This window comes from Budorcas taxicolor, chromosome 4, assembly GCF_023091745.1.
Source record: "Budorcas taxicolor isolate Tak-1 chromosome 4, Takin1.1, whole genome shotgun sequence".
NCBI classification, from domain to species: domain Eukaryota; kingdom Metazoa; phylum Chordata; class Mammalia; order Artiodactyla; family Bovidae; genus Budorcas; species Budorcas taxicolor.
This window is the reverse complement of record NC_068913.1, coordinates 66,758,216-66,780,011: the sequence shown is the minus strand read 5'-3', so window position 1 is coordinate 66,780,011 and position 21,796 is coordinate 66,758,216. Positions and strand designations below refer to the sequence as shown.

The 21,796-nt window shown below is 41.3% G+C and overlaps 1 protein-coding gene across 1 annotated transcript in view; it reads left to right on the top strand.

Moving 5' to 3' along the window:
* Positions 1-21,796, top strand: part of ITPRID1 (ITPR interacting domain containing 1) — a 107,445-nt gene that overhangs the window by 20,002 nt on the left and 65,647 nt on the right. Inside the window, exons 6-8 of the mRNA XM_052639050.1 lie at positions 13,482-13,533; positions 16,100-16,186; positions 18,185-18,387. Of these exons, the coding sequence (XP_052495010.1) occupies positions 13,482-13,533; positions 16,100-16,186; positions 18,185-18,387 (342 nt within the window). The remainder of the gene's footprint in view (positions 1-13,481; positions 13,534-16,099; positions 16,187-18,184; positions 18,388-21,796) is intronic.

The window sequence follows — 21,796 nt, the reverse complement described above, 5'->3', positions numbered from 1 at the left end:
ATCTTTCCCAGTTTATAGTGGGAGGTCTGGCAACCAGTTCTGGGGTTGTCAGTAAGTGTATTAGAAACTTCACTTCCCAGGAATTAAGACAAATCATGGACCTTCCTCCTCTGAATCAAGTCAACGAAATAAAGGCATGAGGTGAAGACCTGGAGGAAAGAAGGAGTAACAAAATGACTCTGAGATCAGACACACATGGTTTCTATTTCCCAGGGTCTTTATCTTTAGTAAGGTTTTTAATAATAATGGAATAGCTTCTTACAAGTTTAATTGAGCCTTCACTTTTACAAGGCCCTTCCTCAGGTATCATATTTTAAGCTCAGTAACCTAGCAAGGCTGGTGTTCATCTATGTTTCACAGGTGAAGAATCTGAGTGGTCAGGTGCCACAATTTTTAGTCACAGCTGGTTAGCGATGGGCAGAGGAGCCTGCAGGCAGGCATCCTCTCAGCCCCTCTGTGTTTTTACCACAATGAGCTCAAGGCATCCCAAGTCTGAAGCCAAACACTGCACTAAGATGTGGAAACGACAACAGTAGTAGCAGAAACTGGGGACCTGAAGGTCATGAGGGGTGTTGCAGAGAGAAAACTACGGTGAAACAAAAAGCAGCTGAAGTAGAGAGAGGAAAGGAGTCTCTGCTGGAGCGAAAATCATAAAAAAACTCCCACAATCCCACTATGATGTAGAGTGGTGCGTTCATTCTTAAGGCAGCCATAATTAATTACCACAGACTTGGTGGCTACGTCAAGGCTGTATACTGTCACCCTGCTTATTTAACTTATATGCAGAGTACATCATGAGAAATACTGGGCTAGAAGAAGCACAAGCTGGAATTAAGATTGCCAGGAGAAATATCAATAACCTCAGATATGCAGATGACACCACCCTTAAGGCAGAAACTGAAGAGGAACTAAAGAGCCTCTTGATGAAAGTGAAAGAGAGTGAAAAAGTTGGCTTAAAGCTCAACATTCAGGAAACTAAGATCATGGCATCTGGTCCCATCACTTCATGGGAAATAGATGGGGAAACAGTGGAAACAGTGTCAGACTTTATTTTGGGGGGCTCCCAAATCACTGTAGATGGTTATTGCAGCCATGAAATTAAAAGACATTTATTCCTTGGAAGGAAAGTTATGACCAATCTAGACAGCATATTAAAAAGCAGAGACATTACTTTGCCAACAAAGGTCCGTCTAGTCAAGGCTATGGTTTTTCCAGTAGTCATGTATGGATGTGAGAATTGGACTGTGAAGAAATCTGAGTGCCAAAGAATTGATGCTTTTGAACTGTGGTGTTGGACAAGACTCTTGAGAGTCCTTTGGACTGCAAGGAAATCCAACCAGTCTATCCCAAAGGAGATCAGTCCTGGGTGTTCATTGGAAGGACTGATGCTGAAGCTGAAACCAATACTTTGACCACCTCATGCGAAGAGTTGACTCATTGGAAAAGACCTTGATGCTGGGAGGGATTGGGGGCAGGAGGAGAAGGGGACAATAGAGGATAAGATGGCTGGATGGCATCACCAACTCGATGGACATGAGTTTGGGTAAATTCCGGGAGATGGTGATGGACAGGGAGGCCTGGCGTGCTGCAATTCATGGGGTCACAAAGAGTCGGACACAACTGAGCGACTGAACTGAATTGAACTGAACTGGTGGCTTAAAAACAGAAATTCATTCTCTCACAGTTGTGAAGGCTGAACGTCTGAAATCAAGTGTCAGCAAGGTTATTCTCTCTGAAGGCTCTAGGGAAGAGGCCTGCCTGGTCTCTTTCTCATGGCTCCCATCAACCCTGGCATCCCTTTCATCCTTGCGTCCTCCGCCTCTGTCTTCACGTGGCTGACTTTCCCCAGTGAGTCTTCTCCTCTTCTCTTAAGGACACCAGTCACTGGATTTAGGGTTTAAGTCTCACCTTTACCCAGTATGATCTCACCTTTACTAATTATATCTGCAGAGACCCTGTTTCCAGATAAAGGATATATTTTGAAGTGAAATTTCAAATTCTGAAGTGAAATTTCAAATACTGAAGCGAAATCTGGGTGGATACTACTCAACCAACTACAAGTAGAAATCATTCTATTTGCTTCTCTTAGTGATAATTCTGAGGCTTTCTTCATTAAAGTAGCAACAGCATCCAAGTGCCTGCTCATCATTCACATGACCCTGTAACTCCCATGGAAAGCATTCTAGTGGGCGTCAGATAAAATGAAGAGGTGGAATAAGGTTTCAGGGGCCCTGTTGCTGATTTCCTCCTCTGTTTTGAGATAGCCAAGGTCAGATCTTGGCTTCTTGTGGTGATTCTTTGGAATGATGCTCTGTGGTTCCCTACATTCTAATTTTTATTCAGCTGGAATCTGGTTGGTCCATCTTGTTCACCACCGTTATGCTAAGTAAAGCCCCCTAACACTTGGCAGTTCAGTATCTTCAGTAAAACTCAGAGGAGAAAGAAATTAATACATGTCAAGGGCACACAGGCTAGGTACTCTATATGCATATTATCTCATTTACCAGAACCATCTTCTGAGGTGGATATCATCACTATTAACTTTTGCAAAGAGGTAAATGAAGCTCAGGAAGGTTAAGTAACTTGGCCGAAGTAACCAGTCAGGAGGAAAGTGAGTTGAGATTTGAACATGGGTCTGTCTGACTCTGTAGCCACGTGCCCTCTCTAGACTATAGTATAAATTACTGTCCATGTTATGCATGGATGTCCCTGGGAGTATCCTGGGAGGAAAGCTCTGCATCAGCATCCCTACTGGAAAAGTCAAAGCATGAGCAGAGTGGGTCAGCACCCTGGCAACCACTTCCCCTTCCAGCTCTTCTGACTCTTGTACCAGCTTTCAGGGCCACAGCTCAGTTCTCTTGAATTAAATTTTTTAAAGTGGGACCATGCTAATTTTTAAACATCAATCAAGTATCTGTAAAAATACAAAATGGCCACATCTGGATCTTAAAATTAAAAGAAAAAAAGGATGAATCAAAGAATTTTCTGACAAGTCATAAGTTATTCTACCTTAACTCTAGAAATTTTAAATTATAAGAAACTAAGCTCTCAGAAAATTGACATGACTAAGAAACTAATGCTTAATAGTTGGAAAATTCTGTTTTTTTTCCTGAGGCTCACTAGGTTTCTGATCTCTATACATTTCAGTCTCAAAAGTTATAATAACGCTGATTATTATGAGTAATAATTATCATATATCAAGTGCTTATTGCATATTTGAAAACTATTATGACATATTCCTCAAACCAGGTGATTGATTAATTTCATTAAATACTGAAGAAACAGAGACTCAGTAAAGTTGAGAGATTTTCCCAAAACCACATAAAGCCAAAGAGGTGGAAACGCGATTTGAACTCAAGTCTGTTTGATTTCGAAGTTCTGCTCTTCTTACCAGAAACCAGTATACCACATACTAGTGTAAATCTATGGCCGTTAATTTTCTCCCTAGACTTTCCTTATTTCTGTGAGCCAAGTGTGGATAGCAAAAAGGGATACTTCCTAAATAAAGCAATAAAACCTTATTTCATTTATACTTGAGGTGCATAAAAGTTTTTAAATTATTAACTAGAAGAAGTATAGAGGAAGATATAAAAAGTTATTCTGAAATTAATCTATAAATAACTCCTATAACTCAAATTTGCCTCAGGTTTCTCCAAGCCTGTGGGTAAACATTACATTACAATGAGATTAGTCTACCAGTTCTGAGCGATTACTGCCTCTATCTTGGTCCACAGGGCCTATTGTAAAGTATCTCCTGTAAATACTAGTATTTCTGGGAGCCAACAGAAGGTGCCTCACATATTTTTATGAAAGAGTTGACTATCACTGACACTGCTTCTACTCTAACAGAATTTCCTGGGTGTCAACAAATGGACAGTTCATGTCTCATCACTTCCTGAGTGTCCGTTCTTCTTGTGTTCCTCTGGTGCTCCAATTCTTAGAGAATTTATGGAGACGCTCTTTTCTATTATACTGCATGTGTGGATCTAGGTAGCATTACTAATGTGCTGGGTCACACAAAACTCGTGATGGGAATCAACTTTCAGCTTCTTCCTGCAACCCATATCTTTCTTTGAGTTTTAGACTTACTCTGGAGACTAGAGAACAAATATGCTATCAACTCCATTTCCATGCCCATAAGTACACAAAACTTCTGACAGATTCCCTTTTATTCCATTCTCCAGTTATTTAACAAATATGCATAGACTGCCTCCTACAAACTGAATACTCCATTAAGACTGGAGATACTGAAGAAAAAAGATGCAGTGGAGATAGACACAATAAACAAATAAATATATAATATGCCAGGAGTATAGACAGTGAGGTAAATGTCTCAGATAAAGTACCTTCAGCAGCTACCTGAATGAAGTGAAGGGTTGTGGCATTTGCTTATTTGTAAGATGAACTGATCCAGGCACATGAGACAGAATGTGCAAAGGCCCTGGGATGGGAATGGTCTCTCTGTATTCTAAGAATAGCAAGCCTAAATAGTTGCAGGTAAGTGAGCAAGGAATACAGCAAAGAGCTATGAGTTAAAGAACTATTCAGAGGTCACATAATTTAGGGCTATATCCCTGTAAAAATCTTTCTTTTACTCAGAGGGAAAATGTTATACAAAAACATTTGTATAATGTTTTATACAAAGTAATGGCATAGCCTTGGTTCTTTTTAACAGGACAGCTGTAGTGGCTACTTGGAAAATAAATTCTGTTGGAGAAAATGTCGAACCAGGGAGCCCTGTTAGGAGGCTAAGGAAATAACTTATGGAAAAGAAGATGAGGGCATAGACCAGGGCAATAGCAAATGCTGCAGAGAGTAGTGTTAGATTATGGATATATTTGGAATATAGGTAGGAGAGGATATGCTTGTGGATGTAGAATATAAAAGAGAGAAAGAAAAGCCAAGGATAATCGCAGTGCATTTTGCCCAAGCATTTGGGCAGGGTGCATGGTCATTTACTGAAATGGGAAGAACATAGAAGAATCAGGCTTGAGGTAAGAGATGCAATTTTAGGCATGCTATCATTCAAATACCTAATAGAAACCTAAAGAGATACTAATAAATAGGGGTTAGTTAGTGTTAGTCGCTCAGTCGTGTCCAACTCTGCGACCACATGGACTGCAGCCCACCAGGCTCCTCTGTCCATGAGATTTTCCAGGCAAGGATACTGGAGTGGGTTGTGATTTCCTTCTCCAGGAGATCTTCCCAACCCAGGGATCGAATCCAGGTCTCCTGCACTGTAAGCAGATCCTTTACCGACTGAGCTACAAGGGAAGCCCAAAATAGGGATATATTAGTACAAATTGGAAATACAAATCTCGAGTTCAGGGGGAAAGTCCAGGAATTAATAGATAACTGTTTGGGTCTAGATGGTATATAGATGATGATAACCCAGAAGTTCAAATAAGCTCACCAAGCAAGTGCATAGAGACAGAGAAGAAGCCTGAGAGATACAGAAAAACCAGCAAGGGAGGAAGAGGAGGAGAAGGTCATGAAGTAAAACGAGGACAAAGAGAAAAGTGTCTGGAAGATGAATAGAGTTAAGGTGTCAAGGAGGGAATGATCAACACTGTCAGCTGTCACTAACGGGGTATATATAATGAGGAATGAGAATTGTTTGGCGATTAGGTCACTGGTGACCTTGAAAAGAGCTATTTCAGAGGAATAGTTGGGGAGAAAGGCTGGTTACATGACCTTCAAGTGAGAAATGGGAGTAGAGGAAGTGGAGACAGAAAAGTATTTGGAGGAGTGATGAGGCCAAAGGGAGCAATGACTAAAACGATAGCTGGACGAGAGGCGGAGACAGAGAAGATGTTCTTTTTCTGGGGATGAGAGCTGCTACAGCCAGGTGTATCGGCTGACGGGGATGATCCAGTGACCAAGATGTACTGAGGTGATTGTGGCACTTTCCCTGGCTTCCCAGAGCCATCAGCAGAGCCTGGATCTCCCTCCAGGGCCTTGTCTCTTGAGACTTTGAAGTCTCTTTCATTGAAACACTGCTTACCCAGGTTCACTTACTGATAGAAATCATTTGGGCTGCTCCTTTTCTGAAAATTACCTAAAGGCCCTTCCTCCTTCTTTCCATGTGAATATTAAGAATTACCAAAAGTTGGACATCTGCCCATACTACTTACATCCCGAGTCTTCGCAAGGGATGGTTTTGTACTTTCTGCTCTGTCTTCTGACAAACATTAGGGCATATTAGCGGAGTGGTCCCACAGTCTCCTTTTTATGTATCTTCAGGGAACCTCTGATCAGGACACATGGATAACTCACAGGAAAGAGCCTCATGGGCATCCTTCAGTTTCTTTCTCTTTTTCCTTTCTAAGAACCACCATCAATGGGTGCAGACTAACTCCTCTTGGTCACCAACTTCACAAGCAAACAAGTCAGATTCTTGGCTTGGGCTCCATAAGGATCCACAGACCTTCCTTTAACCACAGACACAGTAGGACATTCAGAGCCTCTTTGGGGTCACTGGTAGTGCTACAGGGGATCATGGTCATGGATATTAAGGGTCCTCTTCTTAGGCTGCTGACTCACCCTTACTCCCAGATTCCACTGTAAAACTGTATAAGAAAGCTTGGAGGGAGGAGCTGATGTGTGGCAAACCCAGGGCCACACAGAGAACAAATCCGGCATCAGCTCTGTCTGCCTGTGGAGCACGCCATCCTGATGCTACCAGGGCAGACACGTACACCAAAAGCATGAGCTGACATGCAGTTTTATATGTCACATTCTTGTTAAATAACACATCCACGCATAACTGCAAGTGAAAAATCTAGAGCCAACTTCAACAGCACGAGACAGGTTCTGTCAAAGTTCTGCTCAGTGCCGTAGATTACACGATAGGTGCTTAATTCATTTGTCATTTTTACTATTTAGACATTTCTTCACTGTTTCTCAGAGAGCTCCCTGAAGAGTAAACCTATCCCTTTCCAGAGGAATTTTTTTATAATAAGAACTTGCTAAATCAAGTTCTAAATTTGTGATCTATATTATAGGAATAGGTTAAAGTAAATCCAGTGTAACATGATAGATGTTCCTTTGAAAACATTGTTAGAAAATGTGTTAGAGATGAACATATTGAAAAATGATGCTTTTCAAATGAAAGCATTCAAAGCAGAGAATTGTGCAAGGTGAAGGGTGCAAAGATGTAGAATATATGACTCCTGCTCTCAAGTATGTTACTCTGACTTTTCAGGGCCATTACAGTATGAATATAACCTATACCAATTTTCTAAAAAACTGTCTAGTCTTATCTCCTCTCATTACATCCCTAGTCCATTCTCTTTCTTCATCCAGTTCTTCCTGTCTTAAAGTCTTTCCTGTTCCGTTTACCTCTCGTTCTTTTGAGATCTTACCCAAGTCCCATGTCCTCTGTAAGGCCCTTCCTGACATCTGCCCTAAGAGACTGAAATTGCCTTCTGAACACCAGTCACATCCATCGTGGGTTCTATGCTTATGAGGCTTGGTCTGTACCACCTCAAATTAGTAAGATATGATCGGTCTTATTAACAAAATTGTAAACATCACCGAGGCAAGAATCATCTCTAACACAGCTGATTTCTCTAAACCTAGTCAACAAAAAGATATCTTAGTAAAAACTGGTCCATAAGAAAGATGATTCATTCACATTGGGAAATCTCCAAAGAAAAGGTGAGACTTGAGCTCGTCAGTCAAAGAGGGGTATATTTTTGAAAAATGAGACAAAGCATGATAATGTCATTTCCTGGAAACAATAGGAGCTTGAACAAAGGCACAGAATGAGACGCAAACTGAATGTGTGCAGGAGAGCCTGCAGAAGATGGAACAACTAGAGAGAAGGTCCCACGCTAGGAGCAAAGGGGGACGTTTTTCTGTCAGATAAGGTGTGATCAGTTTATAGATGCCTTAAAATCCAGAAAGAGAGTATCACCCTTTCTTAGCACAGATGTGGCAAAGAAGTATCATCTCAGGTTCCAGGGAAAGGACGGGTAGTGCAGCGGGGGTCTGTGTTGAGTAGAACTGTGAAGCCATATCTTTGTTCACCTGAATAGAGGGTCATGAGTAATAACTAATAACTCCACTGGTGTTGCATTGGGGAACGGAAGCAGGTGTTTCACATTTGCCGTCTCTATTGTAATGAGTTATGAATGGTTTCTGGGAAGAGAAATGGCAGATTCCAGTGTTCATCCTGGCAATGGGAAGAGGGTGCATGCTTTGGGAAGAAGCTGACCTCAGGCTTGAGGTGATGAGGGCTTGGGCTGGGTGTCAGCAGAGGAATAGAGAAGAAGAGTAAAATAAACAACTATCTGATTGAAGAGAAGCAAAGCATCACAACTAGCTTTAAAGTTCTGAGCATGACGGTCAGGGAGAATGCCAGAGTCTCTTCTTTGTAAGAATATAGTTTAATAAATTTCCAGCTGAGGCAAACAAACCCTTTTAACTGCCTCTACTATCTTGGTCATGCAGGAGTTAAATACACAGAAAGCTGCAGAATGTTATTATTTTAGAGCCCTGTGAAAATGTAAGTTGATTAGTCTATTGGACGATATTCCAAAGAACCAAATGTCTTCCATGAATCAGTCAGAAATGCTTAGGAAAACCAAAATAAAAAATGCTTTCCAAGCCAATAAAGGTGCTAATTAGTGCCTTCTGCATATCTTGCTACATCTTCTCCAGTAATACATTTTGCAGGGTTAAGTGCAGTGTCTGCTGCTTCAGATGGCAGAAGTCCACCTGACAGTAGGGAAGATGGCTGGAGACTCAAGTATCTGAAAGGGAATCAGAACTGGCATTTTAACCCAGGCAACGGGATGTATTCAGTAGAGCAGGGAAATTTTTTTTCTCACTTTAATTTTCCTTCAGATCAGCCCTTAGGAATCTTGAAAATAGGACCTTAATTGTTTCTTTGTTGCCTCCGTGACTTTAGAGAGTAAAATCTGGTTTTAAAAACCTAACAAGAGTACTATCTTGGAAGGACAAAGACATGGGGAAAATACAGAACCAAACACCCAGAGAAGAAGCCAGTGTGGAACTGAGGAGGTCTAGCCGTAAAAAGGGCTTCCCAGGTGGCGCTAGTGGTAAAGAACTCGCCTGCCAATGCAGGAGACATAAGAGACGGACGTTCAGTCCCTGGGTCAGGAAGATCCTCTGGAGGAAGGCATGGCAACCCACTCCAGTATTCTTGCCCCCAGTATTCATAGAGAATCCCATGGACAGAGAAGCCTGGTGGGCTACAGTCCATAAGGTTGCAAAGCACTGGACACAACTGAAGGGACTTAGCATTTCCTCTGGAGGAGGAAATGGCAACCCACTCCAGTATTCTTCCCTGGAGAATCCCCTGGACAGAGGGGCCTGGTGGGCTACAGTCCATGGGATCATAAGAGTCGGACAGAACTCAGCAACTAAACCACCAGCAGCAGCAGGCTTATGTGGTGAACACAGGCCCATCTGTTCTTCTACCTGCAGAAGCTTGAGGAACAGTTTGTTTGTAACAGGAGCAGTTTGTTTGTCCCATGATGACATTCCCTGGGTGTCATGCTCTGATTAGAGGTCCCAGACTCCAGTGCTTCCAGAAGCCAGTCAGGTGAGTGCTAACGAACCAGGCAGACTAGGAGAGACTGCAGAGAACTGCAGAGCGTGTCACCTAACAGAGGCTGCCCTGAAGAGAGCTGCACTGGGGCTGCTGGAACTTCTGGGTCTTAATGAAAGTCTAGGAATCCCAGTGCTGCTGAGAACTAGACTACCAGCTTCTGGCTAATTATTGAAAACAGGCAAAAATGCAAGGGACTGACCCTAACCAGCTTGTCTTCAGGCTCCAGGAAATTTACTTTATAAATCAATGAAGTGGAAAACAAAAACAAAACTAAAACCGAAAAGCCCTCAAACAGGCATAGAATAATAGTCTCACACTATCCTGTGTGTTTCAACTGTCTGGGTCCAAACACTGGGAAGGCCAGTTGCTGCTTCCACAGTCGCCACAGGAAATAAACACATAACAACACTAAAAATGCCTCTTGGTCTCCTAGGACACTGGGAGCCCCGATGCAACATGGAAATAAACCGGTGAAGCTAATTAATTTCTGATCATTGTATTATAATTTTAAAAATCAGGCTTATCTAGTGGGTTTAAATCTGAGCTTGGCAGCAGAGAAGTCTACGCCTCTGAATATATTGGATAGAGATTGATGTTTGTGTCATTTTAAACTAGATCAAGACAGAAGAGGATGATGAGTCTAACAAAAGATGTAAAAGCTGTATCTGAACATTAGTGAGAGTGGGGTTCGGGTAAGGAGAGTCAAACATCTCACCCAGCCCCTAATCATCAGCAGTGTCTGGGCCTTAAAGGGAACCATAAAGTGGAAGGAGAGAAAGCCTTTCCCCTGCTGATGCTATAACTGTGTGAGGCTTTCATGTGTGTGTCATCAAACCATAAGACTCCCCCATTGTGAACTAGCAGGTCCACTTTGCACATTCCCTAGAAAATATGTTGTCATCTGGGGCCCCTTATCCCCTGTGGGGCTGCCCTGGGTTTCCTGGCAACCAGATCAGTCCTGAAGCTGGACAGCAGAGCTGCGGTGTGTGATCCATGGAACGTGACCACTAAATCTGTGTGGACACTAGAATCCCATGAGGAAGCCCTGGGTGCAGGGACGTGGTAGTTTCTGGATGACTTGGGTTTTCTACGGGGCTACGGCTTTTGAAAACGCAACAAGGCTGTGCTAACTCTTTTCATCAATACCTGAAAACGGGTCATTTCCTCTCTGACAGTTTGAGCAATTTTCCGTGACCACAATGTCAGACCCCTGGTCTGGATGTACACGTTCATTCACAAGTTCCAGGAAATCCAGCTCAATAGCCAACAACCGGACAAGACTGATGTAATGGCAAGAGTGGTGGCACTGGCAGAATGTGAAGCCAGATATTCTAGAACTCTAGAATATTTTATGTGAGAAATGCTGCTCAGAAACTCCAGAATTCTCTGGATAAGCTAACGAGGCACAAACGGAGCCTGACTTTGTAAGATATATGCAAAGCAATAGCTGAGAAGGGGGGAGAGAAATAGAACAAAGATAATTGTTTAAAATGATAAATATTTATTTTAACCTTTCATTTTGGACAAACTATTATTTAATTCATCAAGTCATTACAACATGACTGCCAAAAATTATACCGTGCTTGCATCTATAACATGATTAATAAAGCGGCAAATAGGCTTTCTCTCCATGTGACAACTTCAATCAACTGGCATTGGTTTTATGATTTGAGAAGCTCTGAGGCTGAATTCAGCAAGCAAGAGTCCAGCAGTGGATTAGCACTGCCTTCCCGGTGGCTCTATCAGGACTTCCCTGATAGCTCAGTTGGTAAAGAATCTGCCTGCAATGCAGGAGACCCTGGTTCGATCCCTGGGTCAGGAAGATCCACTGGAGAAGGGATATGCTACCCATTCCAATATTCTTGGGATTCCCTTGTGGCTCTGCTGGTAAAGAATCCGCCTGCAATGTGGGAGACCTGGGTTCAGTCCTTGGGTTGGGGAGATCCTTTGGAGAAGGGAAAGGCTACCCACTCCAATATTTCAGCCTGGAGAATTCCATGGACTGTATAGAAAAGAGTCGCAGAGTCAGACATGACTTTCACTTCACTTCACTTCCAGGTGGCGCTAGTGGTAAAGAACTCTCCTGCCTATCCAGGAGACACAAGAGACAAGGATTTAATCCCTGGGCCTGGAAGATCTCCTGGAGGAGGGCATGGCAGCCCACTCCAGTATTCCTGCCTGCAGAATCCCATGGGCAGAGGAGCCTGGGGTGCTACAGTCCATGGGATCACAAAGACTCAGACAGAACTGAAGTGGCTTAGCATGCACACACACTGAAGTGAGAGATGTGAACAGATGATGTTTTTCAAACTGTGGATCTTGGCGGTGACTCACAGGGTGAAAGGAGCTAAATGGTAATCCACTTTGTCCAGAACAACACTCCTTTTATATAATTAAATTACTGGAAATTTGTAAAAGAATTCCTCTGCTAAAACCCATATTTTTAAAACTATAAATATAACAGACAAAAAAGACAAATTTGGATTCTATGTTCATTTCTAATTTGGTTCATAAGTTTGAGTCACATAAAAAATGTCACATAGTTATTATTATAATGGTTGTTCACCTTGAAAGCGCAGACATCTGCTACAGGGTTATCTCACGAAACAGGTTCTGAGTACTGCATCGGCCCCTGAATAGGCCTCTCTGGCATCCGATATGTAGCTCTTCTATCTGTCCTCAGCATCACTAACCAGGCAAATGGACTTTCAGCATCACCTTTCTTACATGTACTTGTTTGCTGAAAAACTCTTTGTGGTTTTCCGTGTCCTGACACATACATATAAACTCTCCTTTCTGACTTTCAGGTAAGCTCCAAGACAGTCTGTTGACAGTGCAGTGTCTTGAAACAATAGCAACAAACAAATATAAATTGTTGTATCCTACTGACCATGGGAAATTCACTTAATCTGAGCCTCAGTTTGCTTCTCTGTTAAGTGGACATGAATGATACTTGTTTCATGGATAAATTTTGTGCATGTAATCTGCTTGGCACATTGCTTCACACAAAGATAATGTTAAATAAATAGTAACTTATTATTGTTATAATGAGCTTCCCAGGTGGCTCAGTGGTAAAGAATCCACCTGCCAATGCAAGAGATGCAGGAGACAAGGGTTCTATCCCTTGGAGTAGGAAGTGGCAACCCACTCCAGTATTCTTGCCTGCAAAATTCCATGGGCAGAGAAGCCTGGTAGGCTGCAGTCCTTGGGGTCACAAAAAGAGTCAGACACGACTAAGCATGCACCCACTTATTGCTATAATATATAATAAAGGTAATGATAAATTCCTGGATCTGCTGTTTTTCACTGTGTGATCATGGGCTCATTACTCAACTTTCTGTGAGTCTCAATTTCCTTATGTGAAAGATAAGAATAGGTGCTAAATCATAAGACTGTTGTAAGGATTAGGTGGTACAGATTATTGGAAGATAATCCAGGTGTGCTGGGTCCTTCATGTATTGTCTGTCCTTGCTGCTCAGTCTTATGTACCAGGAGAGAATATCCCAAGGTGTCCTGTGATCTAATCAGCTTAGCCCTATCACTATGTTGGGCTTTGCTATAGACCCTCTTCTTTCATGACAACACTTCTTCCATTTATCAAATTATTCCCATTCTTAAAAATCCCAGACATGTACTTCTTCTTCCATGAAACCTTTGCTGACTACTTCATTCACCACTGACTTCCCTCTTCACTGAACAAGTACCCCATTTCCTCAAGGGCTTGTCATACAATTTAGCCATTAATTAGATTCTGTCTTGTTTGCTTCAGAGGTACCTTGTATCTGATGTTGATAACAATCTTGGATATGGAAATCAATCCCATGTTAGTTCAGCTGAGGGTGAGAAAAGTATTCCATGAGAAAACAAGGAAATTAAGCTCGTCTCCTCTTTTCTGTTGCAGTTCCTTCTCCTGAAAAAGGAATGGTTCAAATGACTGTGAAAGACTACATGAGGTAGGTGGCGGGATGGCTGTTTCACTCCAGGGTTTTACTGACACATCTTTCATAAGTGAAATGGAAGTGAGGAGGTCTCTTAGTAACGCCATGGGTCTTGGCATCTTGGCCCTGGTTCAGCCAGAGTACCTAGACTATTTTCACCAGCCTTGAGAAAAATAGAGGTTCTTTAATTGTCCTAAAGGCGTGAACAGATTAAATCAGTAGATGCTGACTTAGGGGGAAATTTAAGGAAAATGTATTCCTAAATGGTATTCTACCAAAATTCAGCTATTCATGAGAACTTGTTCATAAAATAGTTACATTCATATTTTCATTGTCATTGATTATCATGCTATTAACTAGACAATATTACATATAATTTCCAGTGCTAGGTAGAAAGCAGTTTGAGTTTCCTAATATGAGGATAGACTAGGTCTCAAAATGGTCCCAACAGCAGCAGCAATATCACCTGTGAACTTAATAGAATTACAAGTCACTTCAGCACACTGCATCAGAAAATTTGGACCTAAGGGTCAGAAATCAATGTTTTTTGTAAGGCTTTCAAATATTCTGAAGCGCACTCTAGTTTAAGAACCACTGGAGTAGACCATGTGCATTGGAGAACTGGGAACTCTGCCTCCTCCGCTCTAGTCACTCTTGCATTTTCCAGATCATTCAAACTAGTAGGAAACCAAATGTTCAATTCTGTATTCTTCCAACTCGTATCAATTCACACCTAAAGTGCTACTTGGGCATCCATCAACCTAAACCTAATCTTAACCATGTCAATTCTATCCATTATAATTTCCCTCTTAGAAGATTATATGTTTTTGCTACTCACTGAACCATATAGAAATAAGGACCACAAAAATTCTTCAGGCAACTCCTTTTGTGGAAGAGGAAAATGAGAGTCAAGGCCAAGGACGCACCCAGGCTCTTCCAGCTTCCTTAGGACTGTGACTATATGTGGCTTCCCCTGGATCCAAGTCCAGGCCAGTGACTGGGGAGCTCTGCTGAACATTACAAAGTAAGGTATGAATCTCAAACACGGAGTGAAACAAAAATCACGGCAGGCTTAGGGCACACCGAGAGGAGGCAGGAAGTGAAAGGTATCTTCTGCCTGTCTTCCAAGAAAAGTGAAAGTGTTAGTCACTCAGTCGTGTCCATTTCTTTATACCCCATGGACTGCAGCTCACCAGGCTCCTCTCTCCATGGGATTCTCCAGGCAAGAATACTGGGGTAAGAAGACATTCCCTTCTCCAGGGGATCTTCCCCATCCAAGGATCAAACCACATCTCCTGCATTGCAGGGGGATTATATACTGTCTGAGCCCATGCATTGGAGAAGGAAATGGCAGCCCACTTCAGTGTTCTTGCCTGGAGAATCCCAGGTACAGAGGAGCTTGGTGGGCTGCCATCTATGGGGTCGCACAGAGTCAGACACAACTGAAGCGACTTAGCAGCAGCAGCAGAGCCACCAGGGAAGCCCCTCCAAGGCTCCCAGAAAGCTCAATCATCTATTAAAACAGAATCTTTATTTTTCAGAAATGTGCACTTTTTCAGCCTTAGGGCAGAGAAGCAGTTGAACAAAGATAGGTAGTGCCCAGCTATTCTTACCAAACATGGACAGGACTAAGGCAAATTCAGGAGCCCATGTAAGATAATTTGGTCTCCTTGGGATAATTGATATCAACATTGTATTCTTCAATAAATTATATTTTTGCCAACTTTTATTATATTTGATGAAACTAGATGAATTATAGTGTATTGAAGCTATATAAAAGTGAACTATAACAGTTCTATTCTGTTTGGAAACACTTCCAAGTGAGTTGTACTGCCTATTAGGATAGAGAGACACGCATTTTCGCTTTTACCATAGTAAAGGGAAGCCCAGGTGGCTCAGTGGTAAAGGAGCCACATGCCAGTGAAGGAGACACAGGTTCAATCCCTGGGTCAGGAAGATCCCTTGGAGGAGGAAAAGGCAACCCACTCCAGTATTCTTGCCTGGAGAATCCCATGGATAGGGGAGTCTTGAGGGCTACAGTCTATGGGGTCTCAAAAGAGTCAGGAACAACTCAGCAAACTGAGCACACACACAGAATAAAGGAGTTTGCTAGTGTTGCACATGGATGACAGCACCTGGGGAGTGTTAACTATGCAATATGAAATCCTCCCCCATCATCGAAGATGCTTCAGAGACCTCTGAAAGAGGTGCTTACTATACCTCTTTCATCCCATAATCTTAACTTCTTCCTGAAAGTTAGTGCCTTGCAAAGCTGTATTCCTGAAAGGTTCCCCAATGATTTGCCATCTGTCAAAAGTGAGACATTCTGTCACCTTTGTAATGAGCACTAGCGGGCACCTAACACCTAAATTCTCACACCTTCTGTAACACAACGCTCTTGAAGAGAGGAGCAATTCCTCCGCTGCGTGCAGTCTCTTCTTCGAAGATGCTGCCATTATGAGATGATGAGAAATGAAGAGGAAATGCAAGTGTTTGCTCTGGAAGGGAAAGAGTCACAGTGATCTCCCAGGGAACTCTCTAAATCAACACAACTCATCAGTGGTATTTCCCCCAACTGCAGATCCCTGCATCAGTTTTCAGAAACTCCCACTCTCTCCAGAGGGACCAGTTTCAACTCTTGCCATTCTGCTGCCAGTATACCACAAAGGTATGTGATTTCCAGGCACTTTTTATCCAGAGAAATCGTTCTGTGTGACAGTGGGTTTCATGAAATTACAAACAGGCACTTGAGAAATACTTGTTGAATGAATCGGTGAGAGAATGAATAAAGGATTTCCAAACTCCAGCCTGCAAGAACAATGTGAAAGTCAGTGAAGTTGGACTAAATATCTGTCATTGGGGAAATGGCCAGATAAACTATTGGCTCACCCATTTTATGGAATTCTATATAGTGATAAAAGGAATAGACAGAGACAACTTTACTAACTTAGAATGATCTTTAAGTAATATTTTAAGAAGAAAAAATCAAGATGCAGAAAGATATATAGACTATGTTACTGTTTATAAAGCCAACAAGTGAAAACTATAAAGCATGTATGTAACTACATTAAAAAAATGCCTAGGAGGATACACATAAATTCAGTAGGAAGGGAGTCAGGATTGGTAGGGGTAATAAACAAGGGAAGAGAGACCCTTCTGTAAGATATTACAATTTATAACAAAGTGAGTGTATTTTATGTTTTTCTTACATGGGTAAATATACATTAAAAGAGTTAATGATGTAGAAAACATTTTTTAATGACAAACCAATCAATACCTATATTCCTGTCCATGAGAATGTGAGCCACTAGAAAACAAGGTTATGTTATTTTTGCTCTTTTTTGTCCCCTGGGTGCCTAGCTGAGAGCCTAGAACACGACAGACATTCAATAAATATTTGTGTAAGTGAGTAAGATAAAAATTTGTATATAAAGTCAATAAATAAAAAATTAAATCTTTAATTCAAAATTTAGATTTTTTTGCAGGAGTTTTTTCTCCCTCAAATTTTTTTCTATATCATGATATCAAGTGTTTGGCACCCCCAGTTCACCAGTTCTTTCCAATGACTAAAAGATCCAGCCTGAGCCATTTAAGCCCCACAATAGCAGTTCTTGGCTTATCTTTTCATCCTTGGTAGAATCAGGAGGCAAAGCACAAGATCTCTATGTCACATAAAAAAGTGTGAACTTGATGTTGGAACGTGATGCTGGGTGGCCTGCCAACTGAGACTAGAGGTGGCTATTGTTGAATGTGTGGATGGCTAAATAAATGAATTATAGTTAATCCAATTTAAATGCTCGCATCATGAAAGTAAAATTATCCAAGCTATCTCAAATAAGCTCCCTAGACTTGCATGTAAAGGTAAACAGAAACTTTTAAAGATGATCCTAGGGAAACCTGATTAAAAGTTCTGGTTCCCATGGAGTCCATGAGTTTTAAAGAATCATTTGCATAGTCACTAAAAAGTTCAATGATTAGAAAGTGAGGTGATATATATAAATATAATTTCCAGATAACTGAAGGGTATCATTTTAAGTGCCAACACTGAATAGAACAACTTGAAAAAATACTTCTTTTCAGACAAGTCCAAAAAAATACAGAACATATTTTAACCCCACCTAGGGACTTAAACTCATTATTTGTGATCAGTCTTGCAGTGCCCATTTAGTGATATCCTCAACAAATTTGTATGACTAAGGATGCCCCAGACTGATACTCTTTTTAATTATTATATTTTAATATTTAATAATTAAATATTCTTTTAAAATATCTCTCTTTTAAAATATTCTACTGTTTTCAGGATTTTTTTCCTTCTGTTTCATATTGACATCATCTACCATTTTTTGTGGGTATCACTCCACTGATTCTGGTTTTTGTCCCACAATCTCCTTGCTCCATCTAATTTAACATTTCCATGTTGTGAAATGGAAAACCTGTTAAGTAAATTCATTGTAAAGTACAGACAAGCAGTCCCTGAGTGGGGGTAATGGACTATCCTTTGAGGAAGTATATATGAGCTCTAGTAAATACACCATCTGTTTTTGTCTATTCAGATTCCTCTTTTACTTAATATCTGGAAGACTGAGTGAGTGAAGTGACTAGGAAAAAAATGACTTTTGGTTAAATGAACTGTTACTGGATAAAGATATTCATATTTTCACTGCAGCATTCCGGAATGGCTGGAATTTTGGGAAAAAGATCCAGTGGAGATTCTCTTGGATCTGGGGTTTGGTGCTGATGAGCCAGACATCTGCACTCGAATCCCAGCCAGATTCCTGGGTTGTGGCTCAGCAGCCAGAGGAATCAACATCCCTGTTTTTCTTGAAGCTCAAAAGCAGCGAATGGACACTGAGAACCCTAACTTGTACAGTAAGTGAGGACCACTTGGCATCAGAATCTCAGCAGTGGCTATGAGAAGTCAGATGAACCACAGTACTAAGAGGGAGGGATGGGCCAGGAGATCTATGCAGTAGCAATCAACCCCCAGAGCTCAGTGGCTTCAGACAGAAACAGGCTTATGTCTTGATAACTCTCCGTGTTCACTGGATTGCTATATACATGAGGGGGAATATGGGCTTCCCTGATGGCTCAGATGGTAAAGAATCTGCCTGCAATGTGGGAGCCTCAGTTTCAGTCCCTGGGTCAGGAAGATCCTCTGGAGAAGGAAATGGCTACCCACTCCAGTATTCTTGCCTGGAGAATCCTATGGACAGACGAGCCTGGCTGGCTACAGTCCATGAGGAGGAAGAGAGATCTGTTCCATGATGTTTTCCTTATCCATGGACTTGACTCCACTGTCTGGAACATACTGGCTGGTGATAACAGGGAAAAGGTGGTGATAACAGGGAAAAGGTGGAAATAGAGAACCATTTGTTGTTGTTCAGTTGTTAAGTTGCATCCAACTCTTTGCGACCCTATCGACTGCAGCACACCTGGCACCAGGCCTTAAAGCCTCCTGCTCAGTACTTACACATATCAAGTGTGTTCAGATTTCATTGTCCAGAATAAATCATGTGGCCACACTTAACTCCAAAAGGGAGACATTGTGCAATCCTACTACATGCAGAGAAGATAATACTATACTGGTAAATAGCACTAATGCAAACTGTAGCCACATACCCAGAGGTCAGAGAAACCAGAATCTGGCAAAGCTTATCATGGGTCACTAAGTGAAACCTTAATTTTCTCATCTATAAGGCTTAGAACACTCTTATTCCACCATGAGCTGTGATTGGTAGTTATAAATATGTCATATCTTCAGATTTGTAGATTAACTAGACTTCCCTGGTGACTCAGACAGTAAAGAATCTGCCTGCAATTCAGGAGACCCGGGTTCAATCCCGTTGCTGAGACGATCCCCTGGAGAAAGGGATGGCTACCCACTCCAGTATTCTTGCCTAGAGAATTTCATGGACAGAGGAGCCTGGAGGGCTACAGTCCATGGAATCTCAAAGAGTAAGACATGACTGAGTGACTGATGCATGCTTAAATCTTATAGTTATCATGCACGCTACAATTTTTTTCCAACTGGTGGTCAGTGAAATATTACTGTCTAGGACACAACTGAGGTTATTCTTGGGGTTTGTGTACTGTGCTCAAACAATTTGGGAGAAAGATGGCTTGCTGTTAAACAAGTTTATTTACTGCAAGATTTGTTTAATATGCTGAGTTTCACTCTCAGTTTCCTGGAGGGAGTGCAGTGCAGTGTTTTCAAAATCATTTCGTGTAGAACCTCTCTTAGAGGAGCCTTGAAGAATATCTCCTCCATGGAATAGTTCACAGAATTCTGGACTGGGAACATGCCAAGTTTCTCTTAATGAAATAAACTCTTCTAAATAAATTCACTGAAAGAAAAGTCAAGAGAAATGAAGTGTTTCTCTCAAATAGATATGTGGAACAGAGGTTTTGCTTAAATTTTTCATCTGTTTCTGTTTCCTCTGTTTTCATATGGGTGAAATGGGTGTCAGAAATCTCAGCAATAACATTTTTTAAAAAGAGTATGCAAAACTGCAGGTGTTGCAAACTAATGGTTCTTTACCTTTAGAAGAAATTAATACCATTCTTTGTTGTCTCCTTCTCCAAGCTGCACAGAGATGCAAAATTCTTGATCTATTCTTTATTTGGGGAGAAGAGCAACACTTACCGATATTTGAGGACTGTTTGAGCTGATCCATGAAGTAAATATTTCACAGATGAAATTGACACATGGATTATAGGGAAACTAGAAGTTGGCCCCTGATCCTGTAACTGCTGGCCCCCTCTTATTTCCACCACTTAGCCCTGTGCTAACAGTGCATGGTAACTATTCTCACTCAGCACTTACTAATACACTTTCAACTCAAGAAAGCTGAGAAGGTCAAATGCAAAATAAGCAATAATAAAATTAGTTGGTTGTCCCAAAGACAGAATGGAAAAGTATGTCTCATTTGAAGTCAGTACAAAAAGTTCAAACTTGAAGGGATGAGAACTGGTTCATTGTTCAGTGTACCCCAAAGCAAAACAAACAAACAAACAAAAATCCTCCGACACTTCACGCTGTTATGTTCTCTGAATTACCTGAACCAATTAAAATTGACAGGCTTTGTCTAAGTATTAAAATCTTCTATAGAATGGATGCTAACACAATCATAAAAAGTGGAATGATGATTCAATCATGTTCTTAAGCTTACTACTAAATTTAAGTGGGAAGTGTAATCAGAATGTTTCTGAAAACATCTGGAACCCAAGAGTTTCTCTAGGTCTCAACAGAATATCATCATCCTCCATAAGAAGCCCATCATATTGGACTAGAAGGATGAATAGTCAGTATCTCTATTTTCAGGTGAAGGACACAAATAAGCACAATGATTTCCTAATGGAGAAGTCTGTACCATTGCTATGATGGTGCAAACAGAACAGAGAACAGTTTCTACACCAATGGGGCCTTTGACCACTGCTGAGCTATGCAACCCTGCATGTACCACTGGTGTTGAGAAAAGGTTCTGTAATTCAAAAAAAAAAAAAAAAAGTGTTCCATTTCCATTACTGTGGTTTTATTATCTGGAGATACAAAAATATTTTTTACAATTTTTTTCTAAAGAGCCCCAAAATAGCCCTTGTTACATTAGATCTCTCTCATACTAATTAAGCCAGTTCTTGCATATTGCCTGGATGAGTGAGGACAGTTCATCCAGAAAAACTGATAAGTTGAGGAGCTGGCTTGCTTGGGAAGGTAAATAGATTTTCACCTTAATGACTATCTTCTTTTAGAAGACTAAAGACAAATATTCCCTTTCTGAGCTGAGCACATTTGCAATTTTAGCTGATATCTATTTAGCATTGTGCTTTTCACAACAGATGTGAGAGACACATAAGACTGGTACTGTTACTTCATTCTCCAGATAAGAAACTGGCTGATTATATGTGCCAGGCACAGGGCTAAACACCATGAATCTATTAATTCATTTACTTTGTGGTCATACTTCCAGTGATTGGTTGATCTGGAATTTGGATCCAGGCCTTCTGACTCCATATGTCATGATGCTTCCACACTCTCAGGTGAAGGGTGTAGAATTCAGTGCTCCCCAATCTTTTTGACACCAGGAACCAGTTTTGTGGAAGACAGTTTTCCCTCATACCAAGGCAGGGGAGGGGGATGGTTTCAGGATGATTCAAGCACATTATATTTATTGTGCACTTTATTTCTATTATTAATACCTCAGATCATCAGACATTAGATCCCAGAAGTTGGGGACCCCCGATGTAGCTGGAGATGATGGAGGTAATGATGATGATAGTG